Raw genomic sequence first — 25,727 nt, forward strand, 5'->3', positions numbered from 1 at the left:
CGTTTGGTGTGCGTAGCCGAAAATGGGTGTAATAATGAGTAAAAAGGAACATGATTGGCTATGATGTAATACATAGGTGGATCTATAAGATAATACTTAACATAGATGCGCGCGCAGCAGCATGACGTGTGATTGACGTGCAACTAGGGGGTGAAGGGGACTTGACATTTAGCTCTACATGTGGAGACGAGAAGTCTGGGGGGTCAAGTCAACCTAATCCCAAATCATATCTAACATCCTATGTTTAGAGAACTATGTTATCCACAAGAAGAGACTCTCGGACAGAATCTATTCTATACTGACTGTGTGCGTGTACAAGCGTCTAAGTGTCTATATGAGATGCGAGGGGCAGAAAACTTTCCATGGAAACAGGGCTATGAATTACTTGCAGGAGGACGGAAAGGCCGAGTCCTTTGCTTGTGAGCTAAAGGAAATGTTTACCTAAATCACTGGACAGGAATGCATCGGCTGAGGAGCAAAGTAGATAATTCGAAGGTGAAATACAGCTTCTTGGCAGGCAGTCAAAACTGGCCGGGGCAGGCACCGTTAGCTGCACAGGGAGTAGGACAAAGTTCATGGATACAGATGCGAGCTCAAGCTGAAGCTGTCAGAGACAGAGAGCAGGGAAGGCTTTGAGGACAGAATCGGGCCTATTTGCCTGAACTGTAAAAATAGAGTAACTTAGCCATATAAAGTCGGTGGCCTTTCATACTTAAGAATCGAATATCCAGCCCATTGATGGCGGATCTGACAGAGAACATGTTGACGGTGGACGCACATATGTTTGCGTTTTGGAAACTGGAACTGGAGAGAACATACATGTACTTGTGACATGCACATAGAACCGTTGGGGTCCAAGATAGGGGACATAACTGACCAGAAAAATCCATATTTCCAAGAAGAACAACATGGTCCCAGTCAACCAGACAGGATTTAGAAGCTGGTTTGGTCCAACCATGAACATCTTAGCAGTTTCCTTAATAGCAGATAAATGCAAGTGGATGCAAAAAAACTGTTACATCGTTGTTGTAGAGATCTCAAAGCAGCATGCAACTGTGTAGATTGCAGGATCTTGTGGAGAAAAGTAAGTGAGTAGAACATCCCAGCTAAGATGCTACGAGCTATAGAACGATTGTACTCGCAAGCCTGAATTCAAGTCAAGTTGGTATGTGGCACGAGGCTTTAGAGGAAGATTGCTACGGGAAAAGGCCTGAAACAAGTGCGTGTTGGCGCTATTCTTTTCAACATATTCATGGCGGATCTATCACCAATGTTAGCCCAGATAAATTTGCATTCCACCACGCCTGTGCCCCCTAAGCCTATCACACCTATCCTATGCGGATGATGTTGTAAAGCTTAGTTTAACAAATGTTGGATTGCGAACATCAATTATTAAACTGAAAAACTACTTCATTGCTAATAAACTTGAAATAAATACAACAAAAACGAAAACAAGACCATTGGGAATCGACCAGGGCACCCGTTTAAGATCCGGCTGGACGAGATGATGCTGGAGCAGGTTAACTGCAATAAATACCTGGCAGCATATATAGACAATAGAGCAAATTCCCTTGAGCAGAAACAGTTAATGTCAGGGAAACACCCTTATCTTTGCATTTTGCACACTTGCCAAGAAATTGAATGGCCCCTCTTTCAAGCCATTGAGAGTTGTCCTGTTGTCTAGTGCTGAGGGGGATGTGAAACCAAGTGACATGTTGTACCCCAGCATGGAAAGTGAATGATTACTCATAAGGGGCAAGTAGATAATGGCACAACAACTTCAAAAGTTGATCGTGCAATTAGAATAAGCAATGAGTGAGGATTGCACATGATGAGATGTGCTATAAAGTGAGTATTTATGAGGGATATAACCCAATCAGGTGGCATGCTAAAAAGAATAGCGTGTTTCTAAAATATCTACCTATATTCTTTTGCTAGAAGTAACTACACAATGTCATTGTATAGTTTAGGCTGAAAAGCCCCTCTGGTTCGCCTGTTGAATGCTCTCATTAATACGTTTTTTCCACAGTTGCAGTGACACAGATCAGAGACTTAGTAAACTATAGAACGTTAGAATAGGTTTGGCCAAATATCACTGGTAGACTAACCGTCTTGGAAATATAATGGCCCTACATCATGTAGACATTGTGAATTCGAGAAGGAGGACTTTATACATCTGATTTGTATATGTCCATCCTTTACAAAAGTCACTTGTCACTCTACTTAAAAAGAGCATTAATGCCAGGGGCATACGTACACATGTGTACATGTAGGGCAGCCATAATAGAACATCTTAATCCTGCTGACCTCAAACTGAATTGCATTTGTCATTACACAAAAAGGCAATACAACTTAAATTGCAATGAACCCTAATGCATCTTTGTGGGTGGTCAACTGCCATCGTTAGACTGTGAAACAAAACTGAACTGTGAAGGCAGGCTGTTGGCCAAGAACATAATAGGGTTAACCTTGACTATCCTGTTAATCGTAGGGGTCAATAGTAGTAAGAACTCCCTGATAAGTACTTCTGCTAACTAGATGGTGTTATGACTTCATTGTTTATTAATGAATATGAATTGTTGCATTTTATCAATCTGTTCCCTTTTGAAAAACAAATTATTTTCCATGTGGATTAAGAGGATCCAAAGCAATCTGGGTTTATGTATTAGGCTGTATGCGTCTCATTTATTTATCCGAGCAGTTCAAATGAAAACAAACAATTAGTTTTGTTTTATATTAAGTGATAAAGCATGAACAGTGATACAATAGTCAATATTTATGTGTTTTATTCAATATATTAACTATTTGTACGTTTTATAAGTAACATAGTTACGGTTTTAACTAACCAAAACAATAAAGAATTTTTTATTTGATTTAACAGCTAACAGAGGCTGCTGTATAACAGTATGCGGGTTCGCTTCGGTATACCCGATTTCAACCAGACATACAGTGCCACAGCCTGGATTTGCCTTATGGTGTAGAGTCTATGTTTGGATGCCACCTGGATGATGGCCTCCAGCCTATCAAAACAGTCACAGAGATACTTAAGAATTCTCCAGGTGCGCCAACCACAAGCCTTTCAAGAAGATTGCAGTCACTGAGCTCAAATCTTTCGGCAATCTTGCCAACCGTACCACCAAAAACAGCAGCCTGGTCTAACGTGGGACATCTTGAGAACAAGGATTAGAATGAGGTGCTGGAGGCACCTTTACGGTTGCTATTTGCAGCCCGGCTCAGGCTGATCCAACTTTAATACCTCCACAGAGTATATTTTACACACCGTAGACTTTGGCGCATAGATGTGATCGCCTCCCTAACTTGTCTCCGTTGTGGCATCGGGGGAAGGCACATTTATTCATATAGTGTGGAGCGGATGATGTTGTAATGCTTAGTTTAACAAATGTTGGATTGTGAACGAGTTTCATAGATTCTGGTGTGTCGTGATGGCCTGTCTGGGTGGGGTTCTGTTTCTCGATCCCAGTGGATCCTACACTTACACTTGTGCATCTCACCGGTGATTTGGGTGGTAACAAATATCAATTATCTCCATTGTATTTGGGCCTAACTGTAGCTAAGCGGATCATAGCGCGGGAGTGGAGGGACAAGGCTCCCCCCCCCCCATTCCTGGCAGTATGGAAGAAGGGAATCGACCATTGTATAGGCTTGGAAATATCAGTTTATAAGGCATGGGGCTGCCTCCCAGAAACACCCTAAGATATGGCAGAAATGGGCAGATTACTGGGGCATAGATTTAGACCCAGTTTGTCCCAGGTCTTAGTCGATTCATGATGATGTGGCATACTGATTGTCTTCTGTGGATTATTTCTGTGTTTTATTGCCGGATGTGGGGTGGGTGGATATGTGCGTGCGTATTAATCATTGTTTCATTGTTTGTTGGCCTAATAGGCCCCGTTCTTAGTATAAATTGCAAAATAAATAAAATGTGTTTAAATGTAAAGAAAACAGCAGCCCTGTTAGATATCTCTGTTACCTTTTCCAGCAATGCAGAAGCTTGGGCCAAAAATCTCAATATATTCTGCCCATCTCAAGAGGCACAAAGAAGTCACTCCAAATGCCAGGTCTCAAGAAGACAGTGACTCTAGATTTACACCAGCTACACTCCCCTCTAATTTCTCCGAGCAGTGTATTTCTGCCATATCTTACGGTGTTTCTGGGAAGCAGCCAAATGCCTCATAAACTGCTATTTCCAAGCCTCTACAATGGTCTATTCCCTTCTTCCATACTGCCAGGGATAGGGGGAGCCTGTTCTACTTGTGGGTCCCACGCTATGACCCACTTAGCTAAAGTTAAGCCCAAATACAATGGAGATAATTGATATCTGTTACCACCCAAATCATGGGTGAGATGCATGAGGGTAAGTGTAGGATCCACTGGGATCGACAAAGAGAACCCCACCCACACAAGCCACCAGAATCTATGAAACTCGTTCACAGTCCAACACTTGTTAAACTAAGCATTACAACATCATCCGCTCCACACTATGTAAATAAATGTGCCTTTTCCCCGATGCCACAACGGAGACAAGTTAGGGAGGCGATCACATCTATGCGCCAAAGTCTATGGTGTGTAAAATATACTCTGTGAAGGTATTAAAGTTGGATCAGCTTAAGCCGGGCTGCAATAGCAGCCGTAAAGGTGCCTTCACTGCCTCATTCTAATCCTTGTTCTCGAGATTCCCCAAGTCAGACCAGGCTGCAGTTCTTGGTGGAACGGTTGGCAAGATTGCCGAAAGATCTGTCTGTATGGGTTCCCTATGTCAATTGTCTGACCAGCACTAATTGCAGGGGCCACAATCCCTTGTTCATGGAGAGGGGCGGAAGTTATCCCCATTTGTAAAAGGGGGGAAATCAGGGAATCTTGGCTAATTATAGGCCATTTCGCCTCTTAGATGCCCTCCAGAAAGTGTATGCAAGACAACTGTCAAATACACTTAACGATTGGATTGAGGGTATAGAAATCTTGACCCTATACAAAGCAGGGTTTAGACCAAAAATGAGTACTATTGATCAAGTCTTAAGGCTGCTGATTATGCTCTGGAAACATACTAGACTCAGAGAGACAGATATTTATATTGTGTTCGTCAACCTCAGAGCTGCCTTTGGATTGGTCCCCAGCATCCTTAGAGGAACTCTGGGTCCTGGCGGTCCTCCTTGCCCAGATATTTATATTGTATTCGTCAACCTCAGAGCTGCCTTTGGATTGGTCCCCAGCATCCTTAAAGGAACTCTGGGTCCTGGCGGTCCTCCTTGCCCAGATATTTATATTGTATTCGTCAACCTCAGAGCTGCCTTTGGATTGGTCCCCAGCATCCTTGAAGGAACTCTGGGTCCTGGCGGTCCTCCTTGCCCAGATATTTATATTGTATTCGTCAACCTCAGAGCTGCCTTTGGATTGGTCCCCAGCATCCTTGAAGGAACTCTGGGTCCTGGCGGTCCTCCTTGCCCAGATATTTATATTGTACTCGTCAACCTCAGAGCTGCCTTTGGATTGGTCGCCAGCATCCTTAGAGGAACTCTGGGTCCTGGCGGTCCTCCTTGCCCAGATATTTATATTGTATTCGTCAACCTCAGAGCTGCCTTTGGATTGGTCCCCAGCATCCTTGAAGGAACTCTGGGTCCTGGCGGTCCTCCTTGCCCAGATATTTATATTGTATTCGTCAACCTCAGAGCTGCCTTTGGATTGGTCCCCAGCATCCTTAAAGGAACTCTGGGTCCTGGAGGTCCTCCTTGCCCAGATATTTATATTGTATTCGTCAACCTCAGAGCTGCCTTTGGATTGGTCCCCAGCATCCTTAAAGGAACTCTGGGTCCTGGAGGTCCTCCTTGCCCAGATATTTAGCTTCCACCAGAGCAATTATGCCCAAGTTCCCAGGGGGCAGGGGAGTGAGGCAAGGGTGCATCCTGGCCCCTACCCTCTTTTCCCTATATGTCAACAACATAGTGGAGGCTCTTCTACAAGGGAACATAGTTGCACCTAAACTCGACGCGCCCAGGGTGCCCATACTCTTATTTGCTGACTATACCTTTTTAATCTCCCAGACTCTGATGGGCCTACAACCGCTTTTAGTAAATTTTAATGCTTTTTGCTCATCTAAGGGCCTTGAGATTATTATCTCAAAAACTAAATTTGTGACAGTCAGACCACACAAAACATTTAAGCATGCTAAAACTAAGACTTTTTTTCAAATTTGAATAGTTGCACATAATGCTTGATAGCAGATTATCATGGTCTCCACATATTACAAAGAAGGGCTGTGCTCAAACATCAAACCTCTGCGATTTGTAGGAGGTTTCAGGGAACAGCTTTGAGAGCCTTACTATCGGCACTTGCTATACAAACTAAAGGCCCAATCTGCTGCCTTGTATGGACCTGAAATTTGGAGATATGCCACCCTGGAGTTTCTCACCTCAAGCGAAAACAAGTTAATTCGATCATTGCTCTATCTCCTCACAAGCGCTCCTCTAATTTTTTTTTTTTTTTTTTTAAATTATTTTTATTGCAGGAATTAGTAAATCTTTACATAATCGGCCAGCATTACATCTCAAGCCGGAGCGTTGAAACCCAACTCTCCGATCCCCTCCGGAAGTTGCTTACACAGCCGTTCAGCCCACAACCCTGGGGTCGGGCGGCGAAAGTCCGTGGGGGCTCAGGAGGTTGTCGAGGTCGGCCCGGAGGATTCGTTGTCCTTCATCTGCTTTTCTAAACAACCCTATAACTCCAAAAACACCCCCCCACCCTTAAAACCCCCCAATCCTAGAAAAACCCTCCCCCCCACCGCCATCAGCGCGCGGCATCATCCGCAACCAGATCTTCTTGGGGACCCATGGGGAAAACAATAAAGCTGAGAAGTGCAACCGTCTACCGGGACTCAGGGCGCGCCGCTACCTCATGTTCGGCATCGCCGGGGGCGCAGTACTCCCTAAGGGCCTGCACAAGCATCTCCCACTCCAGCGCTGTCTCCTCGGCCTTCTCGTTACGCTGCCTCCAAGCTAGCTGGTATCTAAGCGTACTCTCCCCCGCCGCCCACTTCAAAAATTCGCTGTGCCACCGGCTCCCTGTCGGGCCGGTCCGTGCCTTCCAATTCCTGGTCACCTCCCGTTTAGCAAGGAGCAGCCCCAAATCTATGAATTTACTAGATATTTTATTCTTGGGGGTATGAGGGAACCAATGCAGGAGACCCACCGCCGCATCCAACGAAAGAGATCTCCCCGTCGTTTCCTCCAGGGTCTTCCCCACTTCCTCCCAATAGACCGACAATCCCGGGCAGGCCCACAGCATGTGGAGAAGGTCCGCCTCCTGGGCCGGGCACCTGGGGCACTCCGCTGAGGCCGCCGCAAAATATCGCCTGATTTTCACCGGGGTCAAATATGCTCTATGGAGCACATAATAGTGGACTAATTGAAAGCGGGCGTGGCGTGTGCCCTTCCAGGCACGCCGCACCAGCTGAGCCCAGGTCGTCTCTGGGATCTCCTTGCCAATGTCCTCCTCCCATCGGTTTCTCAGGGTGGTGAGGGGAGCCAGCCCCTCTTTGAGCAGTCTACCGTAAAGGCATGTGACCGCCCTTACCGTGCCCGCGGACATCATCACGTATTGGCACACTGGGGATAAAAGGGGTTCTGCCTGCCCGGACCTCCAGTGCGCCTGGATCGCTCGAACAAGGGCCGAGTGCAACAAAAAGTCGCCGCGGGGAATCCCGAAGCGATCAATGAGCTCCTGGAATGGCAAGAGCGTCCCGTCCTCGTAGAGATCACCGATGAGCTGCAGGCCGGCGTCCTCCCAGGTCGCCAGCCGCGACCAATCACCCCCATGGGGCAAAGCCGTTAGCATCCCCAGCGGTATTTCGGGTGCATACGGTGTCCGCTGGTGGCCCCGGGCGTGAGCCCGGTTCCAGCACAGGCGAACAGTCCGCTCCTCCATGGACAAGTCCTGCAAGGCCAATCGTTGCCTCATCACTATGAAGGAGAGAACATGCCTGGCCATACCCGTTCCCCTCCTGTCCTCGGGGCCCCGGAACTCCCGAGCGATCTCCTGGGTGAAGGTCTGGAGCTGCGCCGCTAAGTAATATTTTTCGAAATCCGGCGCCGCAAGCCCACCCTCCTCCTTCGGCCTCATCAGGGTCTTGAGGGCCACCCGCCGGCGGCCCGAGCCCCAGAGGAATCCGACTATCATGGACCGTAATAGTCGAAACGTGGTCGGTGGGATCCAGATCGGTAGTGTCCGGAAATAATATAACAGCCGGGGGAGCGCCACCATTTTAAGCAGAGCGATCCGCCCTGCCACCGAGAGCGGCAGCGTGGCCCAAAAGCCCATACTGCCTCGCAGTGCCCGGATGCCCCGGGCAATGTTCCCATCAAGGAGGCCAGAAGGTTCGTGGTAGACATACACCCCTAGATATTTGAAGCAGTCGGGTTCCCATCTAATCTCCCTACTCAAGGCAGGTGTAGGGGTGCCCCTGCGAATCGGGAAAAGACATGTCTTAGTCCAATTCACTCGAAGGCCCGAGACCTCCCCAAACTCCGTGAGCGCCGTCGCAGCTCCACGTAGGGCAGCAAGCGGATCTTCCAGGAAGAGCAACAGGTCGTCTGCGTATAGGGAGACGTAGTGCGGGCCCGACAGGGTCCACAGGCCCGCGTAATGGGCTCCCGACCGGAGATGCAACGCAAGAGGCTCCACCGCCAGCGCAAAGAGCAGTGGGGAGAGCGAGCAGCCCTGCCTCGTGCCCCGTTCCACCGGGTATCGTGAGGAAATCAGCGGTCCCGCCCGAACCCTGGCTGACGCCGAGGCGTACAGCACCCTGGTCCAGCTGACGAAACCCTCTCCGAGGCCGAACCTCCGCAACACAGTGCAGAGGTAGTCCCATTCCAGGCTATCAAAGGCCTTCTCTAAGTCTACTGATAGGACAACCGGGCATGGGGCGTCCACAAGCGGTTCCCCAAGCAAGCGGCACAACCTGCGAATGTTCATGGTCGTGTTACGCCTGGGGATAAAGCCAGCCTGGTCCTCATGCACTAAAGAACTCATGTGCCCAAGCAGCCTCGTGGCCAAGATGCTGCTAAGTATTTTATAATCCACCGTCAGCATCGATAAGGGACGGTAGGAGCCCGGATCGGATGAGTCCCTGCCGGGCTTGAGGAGCGGGACCACCAATGCCTCACACATCGAGCCTGGAAGGCGCCCCAGCCTCCTCGCCTCTCTATATACCACCAACAACCTAGGGGCTAGGAGATCGGCATAAGCCGCATAGAACTCTACAGGAAGCCCGTCCAGGCCCGGGGTCTTATTTCTCGCCATCTTTTTAATGGCGCTACGGATCTCTCCCAGTTCTATGTCGGCCCCCAAGGTTTTAGCCACCTCCTGCTCCATCGCTGGAATCTCTAGGGGCCGCAAATAATTATCTAGCAGGGCAGGGTCTCGGACAGAGCGACTGCGGTACAAGCGCTCATAGTATTGCCGGTAGCAGCTCAAAATCGCAGGCTGAGTATACACCTGGGTTCCGTCTGCCCTACGCATGGACGTCGTCAGTGAAGTCTGCCGCGCAGGGTTGGCCAGCCACGCTAACAGCGCGCCCGACCTATCCCCCTCCGCGATGGACCGAACCGTATAGGCTTTATAGTCAAAACAGCGGAGCCGTTCGACCTCTGCTGCCACCGCCTCCCTCGCCTCCGCCGTGCGCGCCTGTAAGTCCGGGTGCCCTGGGCGGCGTAATTCCAGCTCGCGGAGTTTCCGATCCGCTGTCTCCAGGTCCGCGAGGATAACTCGCCGCACACCGACCTGTTTAGATATGCAGTACCCTCTCACCACCACCTTAAAAGCGTCCCACTCTAGCGCTCTCGTGCTCGCGGTGCCACCGTTGGACGCAAAGTACTCCGAGATCGTGTCACCCAGGTCCGCCTTGAAGACACTGTCCTCAAGGGTCTCGGGACGTAATTTCCAGGTGGGCACCGCCGGCACCCCAGGAAACCAGCGAAGGTCCAACAGGAGGGGGTTATGATCAGAAATGGTTCTGGTCAAATATTCAGACCGGACCGCCGCCGAAACCAATTCGGGCGAACCAAGAAAGCCGTCCAATCGAACGTGCAATTCATGGAGGCTCGAGAAGTAGGAGTAGTCCCTAGTTGTGGGGTGTTGCGCCCTCCAAATGTCCGTTAGGCCCCAGTGAGTCTGCCAGTCCCGACGGTCCCTAGCCAAACGACGAACCGGAGAATCAGGGAGGGGTGGGTGCGAGCGGTCATTGTCTACATCCACTACGGAATTGAAATCGCCACCCAGCAGGATGGGCCCGGAGAGGCAGTGGGCCAGCGAGCCCGATAACCTGGAAAGGAAGGCAGTCTGGTCGACATTAGGAGCATACACACAGCAAACGTTTAGGTCTCTCCCTCCCAAAGTCCCCGAAATGGCCACATAGCGCCCCTCTGGATCTATCACTGAGTTCGTGACCTGGAAGGGGACCCCAGCTCTAACCCAGATCAGCGCCCCTCTGGCATACGCGGAGTACGAGGTGCAAAAGACCTGCCCCCTCCATCTACGCTGTAGCGCCGCCCCTTCCGCCTTGTTCAGATGGGTTTCCTGCAGCAGCGCCATTTGTATCCCCCTACGCACTAAATAAGCGTGGACCTTGTGACGCCTGGACATTGTATGAAGCCCCCGTACGTTCCAAGTAACACATTTCAGATTGGCACTCTCAGCCATTGTCCCATATCAGTCTCGCAAAGTCTCCCCAGCTGGGTCCCAACCATAAAAGGACATCAATCCTCATAGCACTGATGGCGGCCATTGTCCCCAAACAAAACTGAACAACCCAAATATTAATTAACTCCCCTCCACCCTCCCCAGAACAGGACCCAAATAGCACCATCTAGTTCCCATCCAAACCACACTCCCCACCAACCCACTACACCTTACTAATCCTGCAGTCGCCACCACAGGAAGGCCTTAAGGGCCAGGTGCGGGCCGGACGGAGGCAATGGGCCCTCGACGCCCAGGCCACCAGGACTAAAGCAAGCCCACAACAGTGTCACGAAAAGACCCCCTGGGGGCCAGTCCAGGGCACCCCGCCCATCCTACCCCGGTAGACAACCACTCTTACCGTCCCCTGCCATCCCCCCGCCGGGCCCCCACCCAAACTGAAGAAGAACACCCAGTTACCCCTGTCCATCCAGTATGTCCTCCACCGATTGTGGTGTGATCTCCGGCGTATGGCCACTGTCCGGTACAGATCCCTCGGAGTCCGTTGAGCCCCTCTCATCATCCGGGATCCCCTCCTCCGCCGTGGCATCGTCCCGTGACCCAGACAGCGCCGTCAGCACCTCCAGCACTCCCCTCCGCTCCGTCGATGTCTCCACAGTTGAGGGACCCCCCGATCGGCCTCCGCGACCTCTAGTCCTCCTGGATCTCCGCCTCTGTCCCGGCTCTGCCATCCGTCTAGGCGAAGAGCCGGATCCACCTTTCCCCGCTCTATAGAGTTCGAGCCAGTGACAAGCGTCCTCTGGGGTGTCGAAGAACTGGGTTTTGTCATCGACAATTACGCGGAGTCTCGCCGGGTAGAAGAGCGAGTACTGGATACCCTCACTCCGGAGCTCGCGCTTGACCGCCAGGAAGGAAAACCGTCTGCGTTGGGTTGCATAGGTGTAATCCGGAAAGATGTTCACCTGACTATTCGCCACTTTGAATGGTCCATTGTGTCTGGCGGCATTGAGGATTAGGTCCCTATCCCTGAAGTGCAGCAACCGCGCCACCACCGGCCGCGGGGCACGGCCCTGCTGCGGCGGCCTCGCCGGGACTCTATGGGCACGCTCCAGAGTGTAAAAGGAGGACAAACCCTCCGGGGCCACCGTGTCTCGGAGCCAGGCCTCCAGATACGCCACCATGTCGCCATCCTCGACCTTTTCCGGCAGGCCAACCACACGAATGTTGTTCCTCCTGTTGCGGCCTTCTGCATCCTCCGCTCTCTGCTCGAGGACCGTGATCCGGGATAAAGCCTCCTTCATTTCCGCGGCCAGGGTGCGCTGCGCCGGCTCCAAGGTTTTCACCGAGCCCTCCACTTCCTTGACCCGGTCCGACAGTTTGCCGTGGTCCGCTCTAAGGAGACCCAGGCTCGTCGCCACCTGGGCAATGTCCTGCTGGAGGGCCGAGCGCGTGGTCGCTATCGCCTCCAAAACACGGTCGAATTGCTGCTGCAGAGGTGCACCACCGGCCTCCTCTGGACCTCCGCGTTCCTCCTTGTCCTGGGTCTCCAAGTCCGAGACGACCTGGGCAGTCCCCTTGGCACCTCTAGGCTTCCCCATGTCGCCGGCCGTTCTCCGCCCGGGTCCCGGGGCAGGCGTCCCCAAGTGTCGGCACCGGCTACGACTCCCTCGGGTGCTAGGCCTCAAGTCAAATGCCGGAGATCTCCGTCTCCAAGGCCCGTTGGATCGTCCCAGCCGCGGCCCGTGCCACCACCTTGCCGTCCGGGGGCACCGTGGAGGAGGCGGGGACAATCGTCGCCGGGCCGGGCAGGCCCACACGGCCGACCGAGTGTCACCAGCTCTACCGGACGACTCGCGGTTCCAAAGGGTTGCGCCTCCCATGGGAGTGGGTCAGCCAGGAGAAAGTAGCCAAGTACGATGCAGGGAGTGGGGCCACCGTCGGGATCTCCAGTTGTCCCAACGTGGGCTCCGCTATGGTGTGGGCATCCGTTCATCCAAGTGCAATCCCCAGTAGCAGAGACCACTCTGACTGATGTCCAGTTTCAATCCCCACCGGGAGACCACCGAGCAGGGGGCGCCCCGTCGTCAGCGACGATCCTCCAGTCTATCGGATCCGGCCACGGGGACAAAGAAGTCCGGGCGCCATGTTGGGTCACACTCCGCAGTTCCCCTAACTGCGATTTGCACCGGGTCACCGCTCGTGCCGATCACGCTGGGGGCCCCGGCAGGTCTCCGTTGGGCCGGTCGCCAAAACATGGGGGTCGGGGTGCCCCGTAGCCGCCGATTTACAGGATAATCACGGGCTCAGTCCCGGAGCCGAGCTCTCAGGCGACCATCGCCATCGGCGCCCAAGCCACGCCCCCCACAAGCGCTCCTCTAATACCAATGTTTTATGATGTCGACCTAAAAAGGGTGGGAGAGATAGCTAGACTTGGGCCTCTCATATATTGTGTGAGGCTTTGAACCACTGAGTAGTTGAGCCCGTATCGGAGGTCAGTTGAGGAATTGTTAGCCCTTGGTAAGGGCCTCACCTTCCCGTGGTTCAAACATGCCCGCCATTGGTCTGAAAGATTGGACCTTAGACAATTCTGGTCGGAATCTGCCTTGCTTGTGGCTACTTCCAAGCTCCAGCTAAAAATACGCTATAGGGAGTATATTCAAACCAGTCTCTTGTTGTTCCACCCTTGGTAGGCTGACAAACCAATTCTTGCTTAGTAAGGATCGTCTCTTATGAAACCTTTCTCTTTCTCTTGCTGCAACAATTAGTAAAATCTTTATACCTGAAATGTAGCTATGATGCTCTTGAATTGGGGTCATTCGCAGCAGTATGGAGCCCTTACAGGGGCACTGCCAACTTGTCTGAACGTACTATGTGTTCTCTGTTAATAAACAGAGCTATTTTTTGCTATTTTTCTGTCCAGCATATACAAAGACTAGATGGACATGATATGTCCGGTGTGCAAGTATCAATGGCATTCGTAGGTATTTGGAGGCATTGAGAGTCTTGAAGGGTGACACATCCATTTATACTGTTTTTGCTGTAAGCAAGTTCTTATTCATGGTAGAGCTTATAAGGAAAGCTAATGGTCTTAAATTGTAGACCAGAAGAAATTGTTTGAATGCCACTGGTTGCTATTTTACAAAAGAATTCAATGTTACTTCTTGGTGTGCTACGAAAATGTTTTTTATTCTTTTTCAAAGGGATTTTATGATGCAGTGGAATAGGCTTTGAAGAGATTATTACCTGACCATAACTATTCTGAAAAACTGTATATTAATGATTGTTTTGTTTTATGGACTCAAGTTTCTAAAATAAACTTTCTCTGATTACTGACTGATTTAGAAACTTCTAAGTCCTCTCTCTTGATTTATGATTGTTTATGTGGAATCCTATGGTATTCTCTTGCACTCTTTGTAAGAATTAAGTTGTATTCTAGAAGACTTCCCTCCCTCCTCCAGGCCAGCCACGTTTAAAGGTCACCACTTTAGTTTACATGTTTTCGGATCCACTCTGCATGGAAAGTTAGGGGTTTAAGTCTGGAAAAAGCGAGGTACAAATCCAGAGTAGCTTCAGTGTGATATTCCTGTCCCCGGGTTGTTACCATGCTTAACAGGGAATAATCCAACTATTTAATCCTTGAAATGGAACAATGCTGGACAGCTGTATTGGAGGCAATTGGATTTTGTTTATTAAGGAATTGGATACACTGCACTAGGATGACATTTTTGTATGCTAGCCTCCATGGGGAGTTGTTTTGGTAAGCTACCTTATTCTGATGTGCAGGTATGTCATCGTTCTGAGGGGGCGGTGGGCTGGGCATCTGAGACCCTTGCGTGCAGCTCATCGTGCTGAAATGACGAAGAGCCACTGTTCTCCTTTATTCCTTTTCTGCGCATTGTCTCATACATGGTCTGGATGTCGAGGCAGCTCTTGATGGAGACAGATCCTGATGATCAAGGATATCTGAATATTCAGGCCCTTGATAAACAAGTCTCCAAAGGTGAAAAGTATTACCTTATTGAACAGGTTGCTGGTTGTGTTCTAAATGTCACATAACTTGACACCAAACAATTAGAGATGTCCAGAAGCAGAATTGACCACTTTTCCACCGTTTGTTTGAGGGATCATTTCAGGGTGTCCTTCCTTAGCCCCTCACCGAAGTAAAACCTTGAGGTACACAGTTGTTTTATCTACTCCAAAAGGCCTACTTTGTAATTTAGGCTTCACTTGACGTATGTCACTCACTTCAGTGGTGTGAGAGTCTGGAGGGCCGCAAAAACTGCTGTGCTGTCCTTGCAAGATTTGTTCTCACCACGGAAAGATAATTAAGAGGAGACCACATTATGGCTGTAAAAAGAGTGGGGCAGAGACTGCACCTAGGGAGGAGGGGAATGCAACAGTAGAGTTCTTGTCGCCGTAGAAGAGTGAATTCGATAGTTAATATTGAATAAATCAGCAGACATCACCTGAAAAATCGTGAAATCTAGCATACACATAAGAAATATCTGCTTCACAGACTGGAAAAATGAACGGCCTGACCTCACTGTATGTTCTGAGACCGTGAAGCATCTGCTTCCTTAAGGGACCAGATTCAAACCTCTGCCGTCTAAGTGATGAATGCTGAATGCATCATTCACAGCTTTGCAGTGGGCCACTTCAACTAGTCTTTGCATTCAAATATATGCGATATTGTCAAATGTCAAGTTTTCCAGAATGAGACCCTTAAAGGTTCTCAACTATGAGTAATGACGGCCATCACAGGAAATGATATTCATGATACCTGAAGTTCTTTTTTTTTTTTTTTTTAAATATTCAGGCTCAGCTGGTAAAGGACAGAAATTCAATGCTGCGCTTGACGAGCATCGGCTCAGATGAGGAAGATGAGACAGAAACTACCCAAGAAAAAGTACACATGACCTGGACTAAGGAAAAGTACCTGGCTGCACGAGCACAAAGCCGGGCAAAGACACTGGAAGGCTTCCAGGACCTACTTAACATACGACCGTGAGTGCGCGTGCGTGCAAATTGGAAGCCATTTTTGTTTATTGACACGGAAGAGGAGAGTATAGACTCACCAGAATTGTAAATGGTAGTGACACAGTGAACATAGTAGGAAGGTGATGTTTGGAAAACAGGTAGAAGGTGTGGGCTTTGAATGTGAGTATCAGGATTGTAAATGGGCTTGTGATTACATCCAGTATTGGATGGGAGTATAGATAGAGTCAGGGAGAAGTGAGCATATAATGAAGAAAAGATGTGCATAACACAATGAAGGTGTTGACACAGCAAAGAAGTATGGGCTGGCAAAGGAATGAAGATTTTCATTTAGCATGAAGGTGATTTTGTGTGTTGCAGGAGAGTTTGTGGGCACAGTAGAAGGACATGGTCGATATATCACAAGGAAAGGTGTGGGTATAGCAGTTTGGTGGTGGGAGCACAGAAAGAAAGGGGATGTGTGAGAATAGCAATGGAATGTCAGGAGTATAAAGAGGTATGTTTTTGATGGATACTTCTAACTACATATTCCTCACTATTTGAATACCCCCAGGCGCCAGACTGGACCCAGAAAGTCTACAGCAGGTGCTCCTATGCACCTTCTTGCCTCAAAATGGACAGCGCAGAGATGTTTAATGGCGCCACCCCTGTGCGCTGACATCAGTTCCTTTTTTGAACAGCATATGACATGTATCCAAAGCTACACTCAAACTTTTGTTGGTTCTTCTCCAACTTCCAAAACGTTTTTTAGTGACAATGTATTAGGGATAGATCTCTTGTATAGACTACCGGCTGAATGAAGCACATGTTCGTTACGGACTTGCATGATGTCTATCTATGGTTTCTCAGATCCACACATGATTCAAAGTCATGCAGCAAATGCTTCCTGATTCATCCAAATTTCATCAGGGAGTGGGAGGCAAAGTTGTATGTCTTCGAGCACTGGAAACGAAGTCGGTCACGCTCCAAATCGTAAACCCGTTCCTGCTCTAAGTCCAAATCTCTTTCTCCTTTTTTGGGTAAGACCATTACGAAGTGAAAGGACAAATCTTAAGTGCGAGCACAAGAAGTGTACACAAGAGGCTACTCCCTGCTCACTGCCCTTTATGAAGAGATTGCGCAGTCGTCAAGCAAAAGGGCATACTCTGCACCTTTCATGCAGATCCAACCTTATTCCAGAGCTGGAGCTGATGCGCTTCAAATTTCCTGGGCCAAGTTTCAGTCTGCAGGAGGCAAACACCTTCAAGAAGGCAATGCTGCAGCTTTTTCAAATGATTCCAGGTCCCCCTGGAGCCCCAGGACTCCGACAGTGCCTTCCTCGGTGCAGACTGGCAATGTTAGGTCTCTACCCAGCCCATGCCAGTTCCACGGCCATGCCTCTACTCTTTTGCCGAAGGCCATGTTCATTCCAGAAGGTTTGGCACCCGCCCTGGCTATGGTACTCTTCTTCTGACCCAAATGCCAGTCTCCGATCCAGAGCAGAGTTCAGCTAAATTTCAGCCAATGTCTCATTATAAGATTATTAAAGTACAGCCTATTATTGTTGGAAGATTCTTTGGCTGTGCCTCTGACAAGGCACCAATATTCCAAGCATCTTGAGGCCTTGTTCAGTTCAAACTCTGATGCAATTTAAGACCTTCAGAATGTTCCACATGATGAGGAGGCTGTACGAAGCTGGTCTGTTTTTAGACCACCAGATTGCTAGTGGCCAGGATACCTTACCCGAGTCACTGATGGACTCCCTATTGGGTCCCTCACAGTGGAAATCACCACCTTTGTGGTGGTGGTTTGTAGAGGTGTTGGAACTACAGTTGCCAAGTGGAAACTGAAAACAATTTGTTTACAGAAATCTTGCAGCCTGGCCGTGCAACTTCAGAGCCTTTGCTGCCTTTCAGTGTAGCCCTGAAAGAAGGAAAAATACACTCAGATGATGGATGGAATGCAGAGCAAATCAAACATTCTTCCCCAGTCAAGAGATCTGGGTTACATCCATTGTTCTTTTCCTCACCATGCCACCCAGTTTAGACCCAGCCATATGCAAATCAGTCTTGACCCTGTGCCTCATGGGAACAGTCCTGACCGAACTGCCAAACCAGGTCCTCCCTTGACCGGAAACAAGCATCCTGGGACCGGTTTCAGGGCATCACCCCTCATCAGCCAGGCTAGCTTGAATCGAGTGGCACAGTGAGCCTGGGACCCTCATTTGGGCATAGCCGGCGCAATTAGGGTGAGAAAGCAAAAACACACAGATGATGGACGGAATGCAGAGCAAATCAAACATTCTCTCCCAGTCAATAGATCTGGGTTAAATCCATCGTTCTTTTCCTCACCATGCCACCTCAGTTTAGACCCAGCCAAGAAGAAGGCATGGTGAAAACCATGCCAGTAAGTTGGTAGGTGCCATAGGCCAGCTCTGAGTGACCATGCCTTTTTAACATAGCTCCCCACACACCAGAAAGACTCATAGTTCAGGCTTCATCCAGCAAAGTGTGAACCCAAATGCCTACCTAATTTGCCACCTGACACAGAATCTAGGAGCACAAATATGCTTAACAGGAGTGAGATCGCGTCTACCAGTCTTGCACTGCAGTCTCTCAAAGCTGTCTGATTCTTAGGAAATACAACTCATGCCCTCTGGGATAGGTGAGTGAAATGTTGCCTGACTTCCAGGAGGAGTTGCGTAGTGCCTTTGCCTAGGGGTTCCATAACGAACAGCATGCAGTCAAGTACATTTTACGGGCTGGTCTGGACACTACAATGTGGGCTCTGCCATGGCACTAGTGTGGTGATTCGTAATCACACCTGGATGAGCACTGTATGTTTCTCTGTGTATGAGCAAGCATCCATTATAGATATGCATTCTGATGGTTCCAGGCTGTTTGGCAACAAAGCAAATTGAGATTTAGACCATATAAAGGATTGTTCTGCTATGGCCCTCTCCTGCGGCTCGTGACCCCAGCTGCCAGTTCCATCAACAATACCGTAAACCCGGGGGTTACTCCTAGGGCCTGGCTTACTGTCAGAGACTGCCCATTTAACATCCTATTCAACAAACCGCTTCCCCTTCTTTTGCAGTACCAGGGGGGCGTCGTGAGCACAGGGCTATCGAGAATGGCAGTCCTCATCTGCCTTTTCCCCTGTTTCTGCCAGGCCTCTCTGATTCACCCTTTGGAGTCATCTGCTGCCAGTAGGGAGATGAATGTATTTTTACTTTCCCTGCTGGCATGCAATTACTTCAGACCAGTGAGTCTTGCAGGTTACACCCTTTTCTTTACTGTCCAACCCTCCATCATGCCGCCAGTCCCTCCTATTTTCACTCAGACTTCGGCAGAACATGTTTCAATAATTACCAAAGTGGTCCAGTCATTGCTAACCAAAAAGATAAGAGAAAGAGTCCCTAAGATGGAGTGGTGCTACTCCTTGTAACCCTAAAATTCGGATACTCATGCTGATTTAAGATCTTTGGTTCTTGATCACCTTCCTGCAGAAAGAAAGTTCAAGATGATCACTTTAGCATCTGTCCTTCCACCCCTAGATCCTGATGATTGGATGGTAGCCTTAGGAATACCGATTGCATACTTTCATGTAGCTATTCTGCAGCCTTGCAGATGTTTTTTCCTCTTTGTTGTGGCAAAGGAGCATCTCCAGTTAAACACCCTTGCCTTCGACCTCACATCGGTTTTCTGAGTATTTACGAACGTGATGGTGGTGGTTCGCCGACCATTTTCTCGGGCCGGTGGTTGCATGTATTCTCATACCTTGACAACTGGCCATTGAAGGCAGGTTCATCACAGTCAGCCATGGACCACCTGGGGACGGCCATTTTGCCACTGTCCACCCCGGATTGCTCTATCAACTAGCCAAACTCCCACCTTCCGCTAGGGCAGAGGAATCCGTGTATAGGACATGTTCTGCAACAAATCTGTAACATTCAGGATATGATCCTGATATTTTGGACTCAATCATATGTTCCAGCCCAGATAGTTCTGAGGCTGCTTGGTATGCTGCCTTGTGTATCCTATTGGTGCCTCATTCCCATTGGCACATGTGGGTTCTGCCATGGACCCTCTGCCTTCAATGTGCGCAGCAGTGGGGATGCCACTCAGACGTATCCAGGGATTGGAAAAGATGATTAAGGGCCTTCAGTGGTGGATTGAGACCACTTCCTGTATGACATCCAGAGCTTGTAGTAGTAATGGTTCAGCTCCTGGATGAGAAGGCTACCTGGCTAAGGTGAAGATTAGAGGCCCCTGGTCTCTGATGTGATGCATCTAGTCCAGCAGTCTTCTGGAGCTGTGCGCCATCTGACTGGACCTTTGGGCTATTTCTTTGACTGTTTACCACCTGGTAGGATCCCTAAATGCAGAGCAGATAAGCTCATCAGATGCGATCTAGTCGACCAGGAGTGATTTCTGCACCTGGAGATAGTTTGGAGTGTCAAACTATATTGGATTAACCAGTGACAAAGCTCAGGTACTTCTCCTACCCTCTATGCCAGTAAACCATCTGGTTGATATCTTAAAAAATACTTAATGTTGGGAAGCAAAAGCTGCATCAATATTTTTGTATATCTAAAAGTCCTCATTGCACAATGATCATTCATTTCATATGTTATTTTATGTAAAAATAACAAAGATATTTACACATTATATCCGTTCTCATGTAGCAGCATCTGAAAGTCCTATTGAGTTTCAAATCACAGTTCCAGTTCCTAATGTTTTTCTGAAGACACGACTATTTCCACCATTATTAGTGATAGTTTTTTTTTTTTTTTTTTAAATAATCCTCTGTCATGAAATTATTAATGATCATTCCAACCCTTTGAATCTGTAGTTTGTGGGAGTGGTGCAAGGAATAGGTGACCGAGCAATGTATTTAGTAGATCATGGTTCAAGTCCGACTACATTAAGATTATATATTTTTGGATCTAGTTTACTATTCCTCCTAAAAAGTTTGTAACATACACTTAAGTATAAATGGAAAATATTGAATTCTGTATGATTCTTTTTACCTCTAGAAGAATGCTTTCACTCTTGAAAAGTCTTACCTTTGGGGTTTTTTGTGTTATGGGTAATAGGATACATTAACCAAGGAACCTCATCGCAGTGAACTACTGGTCATTGTACTGGCATGGCATAGGAGGCAGTTGACAGACTGAGAATTAATCATTATAATTTAAATTTGTAGATATATATAGCGCAGCTTATCACCAGTTAGGGTATCTAGGTGCTTTTAGGAGATCAATGTTCAAGATTCACTACAAGTTCTGCAGATTTTTCTTTTTCTTTTTACTGAATTCATTTTGGTGGTTACATTTTTTTTGTTGTTTTTTTATTATTCTCTACAAGAAATAGAGAAGAATATAGGCTATACTTTTTGTGAGTTAAGTCTGGTGCTTATACATCTTCTTTGTGTTGAAACAACCCATATTTAACTAACTGTTCAATTAAACGTAGGTGGTTAAATGTCCTGCTCATGACATTGGTTGCCTAACTTGATCCTGAGTTATTTAAGAACCTTTTTTCAATAACACAGGTTTGCTTGATGCGGAAGGTGAACAGCATAGATTGCTCATGGTTGGTACTATTGGCTCGAAACGCATATATAATTGGTTGTGCTAAGAATGAGAAAGGAATTGATATAATATTTTATAAGATTGTAACCTGGTTATTAGGCTTTCTTATGGTGTATACACAGATAGAATAAATAGAGATAAGAATGGTTTATTATGAGGGTGGCATGGAGCATTTGCTACTAACAGCCAAACAGGGATATCAATCTAAAGGTTTGGAAATAATTCAGGTTGCAGTGATCATAGTTAGCCCACTTTGTGAATCCTCTTAATTGTATGCACTATTAATGTATCTTTCATCAGCCTCGCAATTTGAATTAATGTTTTCTTAATTTTTTCTCGCATCACTGCTGTTTTATGTTTGTATGATGGTGTTGTCAAAGTTAGCAGACTATTTTATACTCTCTATCTTAGGTCACAGTGAAGTCTTAGTTATATTTAGGTGAATGTTATTTATTTGCATATTATATCTACAAATTCTAGATGAAATGGTATCCATTTTACCATAGACAATTGGGGGTGGTTGATAACATGTAGCTGGTGTGCAAGTAGACGTTGGAACCATACTACTCGTGTTCCCAGATACTAAGAAATTAGATCAAGGTGTAATTGGTAAGCGCAGCTAGGACATGTGACAGGCAAACACAGTATCTAGGCGAAGACACTAAATAATTTAATGTATGTCATTATGTATATAGATGAAACTTGTGAATAATTCTAATCTGCCTAACAAATTTCCTGCAAAATGTATTACTGCCACCTATCATATATAGCTTTATTTTTAAAAACTGCTGTAAGGTGCTCATGATTATTATCTTTTTGTTTAAAGTATGAATTCTGATAACTATATTATTGGCTCAGAATTAGAATTGTAATTTGTAATTATATATGCAGGATCAGTGTCGGCTGAACATTAGGACTTCAAGGTTATTTTTATATGAGCATAGGAATGTTGTCGAAATCTAGAATGATGCAGGAATTCCACTGTTTGATGTGCTCAACTGAGTTTCTCCCTATTGTTGAGGTTTCATATTAATATGAGTTTTGGCAGAAATAATTAGGAAACTATGTCAAATTACATTCAAAGGACTATCTGCTAATTGTGACAGAATCATTTTCCCCATATTGATTGGATACCGATGATGAATGATCAAATAAACGAACATTTTCACCATATTTGTTATTATAATTAATAATATTAAAGTCAGTTTACATTTTTAGGATATTAGCGGTTCAACTAGCTTTTGCTTACGATTCTAATCCAGTTGTGTTTAGCAGTCTTAGATCTTTATATTTTTAATGGTATTTTACAGCCCTGAAGAAGCTGTATTATACTGCCAAACACATATTGGTTGTAATCTAGTGCATGTAACTTTCTAGCAGTAACCACCTTCTATAACAGGTTAAAGAGCATTCAAACGAGAACACCCATTATGGATGTTCGTGTTTTAATAAGGAACACAGAAGCAAAGTGGCTATACAAAAGGAAAGTTACATGGACTAAAAGGAAAACATTATGAACTAAAATTGTAACTTGAAACTCAATAAGATTATTTGATCCTGCCACATGAGAACTCATTGTAATGTGTATGTATGTTTTTGTATGCATTAAAGAAATTAATGTTTGCTTTGCAATGAGGATTTTTGGATCGAAAGAACTATTTATGTAGATTTTGGCCCCTCCACTGTACGAACCTCATTGTGTGTTCACCCAGTGGTGCGCTCCTTGGGTAGATCTTTTCTCCCCCTCCATGAATGCCCGCAATCTTTTTGCGCTCTAGAGTTTCCATTTTAGGATTCTCTTGGAGACAGATCCGCCTATCATGGGATTCCAGGCTTATTTACACGTTCCGGTCTCTGCTGCTACTTCCTAGAGTTTTGAACAATGCCTGTAGGGACCATGCTGAGCTAAACCTGATGGCCCCGGACTGGGCTCATAGAGTCTGGTATTCAAGCTGCTGAGTTTGAACATGGGCTTGCTAACTCCCCGCCACCGCCCCCACCATTTTGTCTACTTTTCTGGGAGGGCCTGCTATCCCAACAACAGAGCAAGGCTCTGCTCCACAACCAACACCGCCATGCATGGAGATTGCGTGGAACCAGCTAAGTGGCTTTGACCTACTTGTGAAGTGGTTGACGTGATGTTGGCTGCTCACTGCACATCAACAAAGGCGATTTATTGTTGCGGCTGAATGAGGTTTATAGCCTGGTGCAAGAAGATTGTCTGATCGAAATGTTTCTGGCCACACTTTCCTATATATATCTATTTGTTCTATTTTTGGCTTGGCATGGTTTTGCTTTGAGCTTAGTCAAAGGGTACTTGTTGGTCCTTTGGCCTTCCTGCATTTACCCGATCAACCCTCTTTCTTCAAATCACCTATTGGTTATGCCTTATTTTGTTTTTTTAAAGTACTTACTTGCATTTTCCCTTTTGAGCCCTTTATTATGCCAGTTTGTCCTTAATATAGTGCTTACAGTTTTGATTTCTGCCTATTTAACCCTTGAACAGTTTTTCTTTGAGACTGCTGACCTTTAACATTGTATTGCAATCACTTCGGCACACAGAGTCTGTGAGCTGTAGCATCTTTCAGTAAAGCTGCCTTTTATCACCTTTTTCCCAGACAAGTTGGTGCTCAGGGCTCCAGCATCCTTTCTTCCGAAAGTAGTGTTGCCCTTCCATGTAGAGTAGTCCCTCACACTCTTTGCTTTCTTCTCTCCGCTATGTTGCACTGAAGAGTTGGAGAGGCTTCAGTAGTCTGACGGAAATAGAATCCCTTTGCTTCTATTTCCGTCAGACTAGGGACCACGTCATGGAAGATCAAATCTTTATTGGATTTGCCAGCGTGACGTTTGGAAGGGCTGTCCAAAATGTGTTAACCACAATGAACCCCACAGGTGCTGGGTCTAATTGAATGGGAGAAGTTTTTCAGGGTAACCGTTGGTGCTCTCCCCTGAAAGTTAAACGACCACAAAAACACAGGCTTCAACATTGGCCATACCGCGTTTGCCAAAGCATCCTCTAATGGCGAGCAAGCTCCTCATTCAGGGCTGTAAATCAGTTAGTAGAAGGAAAAAGGGAAAAAAGGAATAAGAGTTCAATAAAAATCCCTACCGCCTACCATCCAAAACTTACTAGTATTTATTATTTGTATTCTTTGGTGGAAGAGGGATGATTAAAAAACGAAAAAGGGGTAACCGTCAAAACCTTATTATGGTGCTAGTGTCCACTAATGGTAAGGTCGACATGTTTCAGCTCTTCGATGGCCCCAACGGGGTCCTGGGCTTTCTTCTGGACCAGGTTGGACCCAATTTGACCCTACAATACTCGCTTACATATATTACACATGCATTCCAATTCTACCCAGATTTCTACACTGTTCAGTCCGGGACCTTCTGTTCTAGGAAGTTACTCCTAGGAGAGAACATGAAAACATATACAATAAAAACAAACGTGTCAATTACTAACAATACATGTAACATGTACATACACTTATACAGTGACATAGGTATGTAGTAGCCAGATCTTTGTGACTATAGTTTGCATTCAATACTACTTCAATTTGCCACTTTAGTCACATCATAGAGAGGCGTGTGAATATTGTACACATTATTAGCAGTCCCATGCTTGTGCAGGCCTAACATCTGAATCATATTCCACTTGTTACGTGCAAAAAAAAACACTCGTAGATTTTATCTCATTGAGGCATATGTGTCACTCATACAGCTTCAAATATCCTTAACCTACTTTTGGGGATCTTTCGCCTCATGGAGGAGCGGAGGGAGAGTCTTATAGTCACACTCTACCTCGGTGTGGGTAGTAAACCAAATATGCATACATGGTTAAAAATCAAACATGCATACATGGTTAAGAAATGCATAGTGGGAGGGGCAATTTTGTAGTTGGGAGAGAAAGGTTCTGTATCCTTACTGACTTACTTCATCAAAGATCACCCTCGCTGAAATACCTACTAATTGCCTGATCTCCTACTGACGTTACCGCAATTGCAGCATGCCAACGTTCTAAAGGGGAAACACGGCACCTGGTCGGTGACGTCTGAGCAAGCGACGGGCTTTGCCTTCTGGGAAATGTAGTTCAAGGCGGCTGTACAAGCTCACAAGGATACTCTGCAGGGCCATAAGACCGCGGTACAATGTTACCGTGGCCAGTTAAAAATTGTGTGCAAATTGTCACTACCATCACTGTGTGCCCAACAACCGTAGCACAATTATTTAGCCACCCTGCAGCGTGCTGCAGGGTGGCGATTGCCATAGCTTGAAGGGCATCCAGTTTCTCCACATCCCCATGCTCTATTTTTCTTACTCCCTATATCTTGTCCCCAAACTCCTCTGAAAGATAAATCACTCATGCCAATGTACATATCAGTAGAGGGGCAATGGAGCAAGCATATTAATATTATCATTGATAACCCACAGGCATCAGCACTTCCACATT

At 47.0% G+C, this 25,727-nt stretch overlaps 1 protein-coding gene across 2 annotated transcripts in view; it reads left to right on the forward strand.

The window, feature by feature from the left end:
• LOC146869412 (solute carrier family 12 member 6-like) overlaps positions 1 to 25,727 on the forward strand; it is an 815,412-nt gene that overhangs the window by 698,395 nt on the left and 91,290 nt on the right. For both annotated transcript variants that reach the window (XM_085599784.1, XM_085599788.1), the window contains exon 22: positions 15,524 to 15,711. In XM_085599784.1, the coding sequence (XP_085455910.1) occupies positions 15,524 to 15,711 (188 nt within the window). The remainder of the gene's footprint in view (positions 1 to 15,523; positions 15,712 to 25,727) is intronic.

This window comes from Triturus cristatus, chromosome 1_1 (assembly GCF_964204655.1).
Source record: "Triturus cristatus chromosome 1_1, aTriCri1.1, whole genome shotgun sequence".
Classification (NCBI taxonomy): Eukaryota; Metazoa; Chordata; class Amphibia; order Caudata; family Salamandridae; genus Triturus; species Triturus cristatus.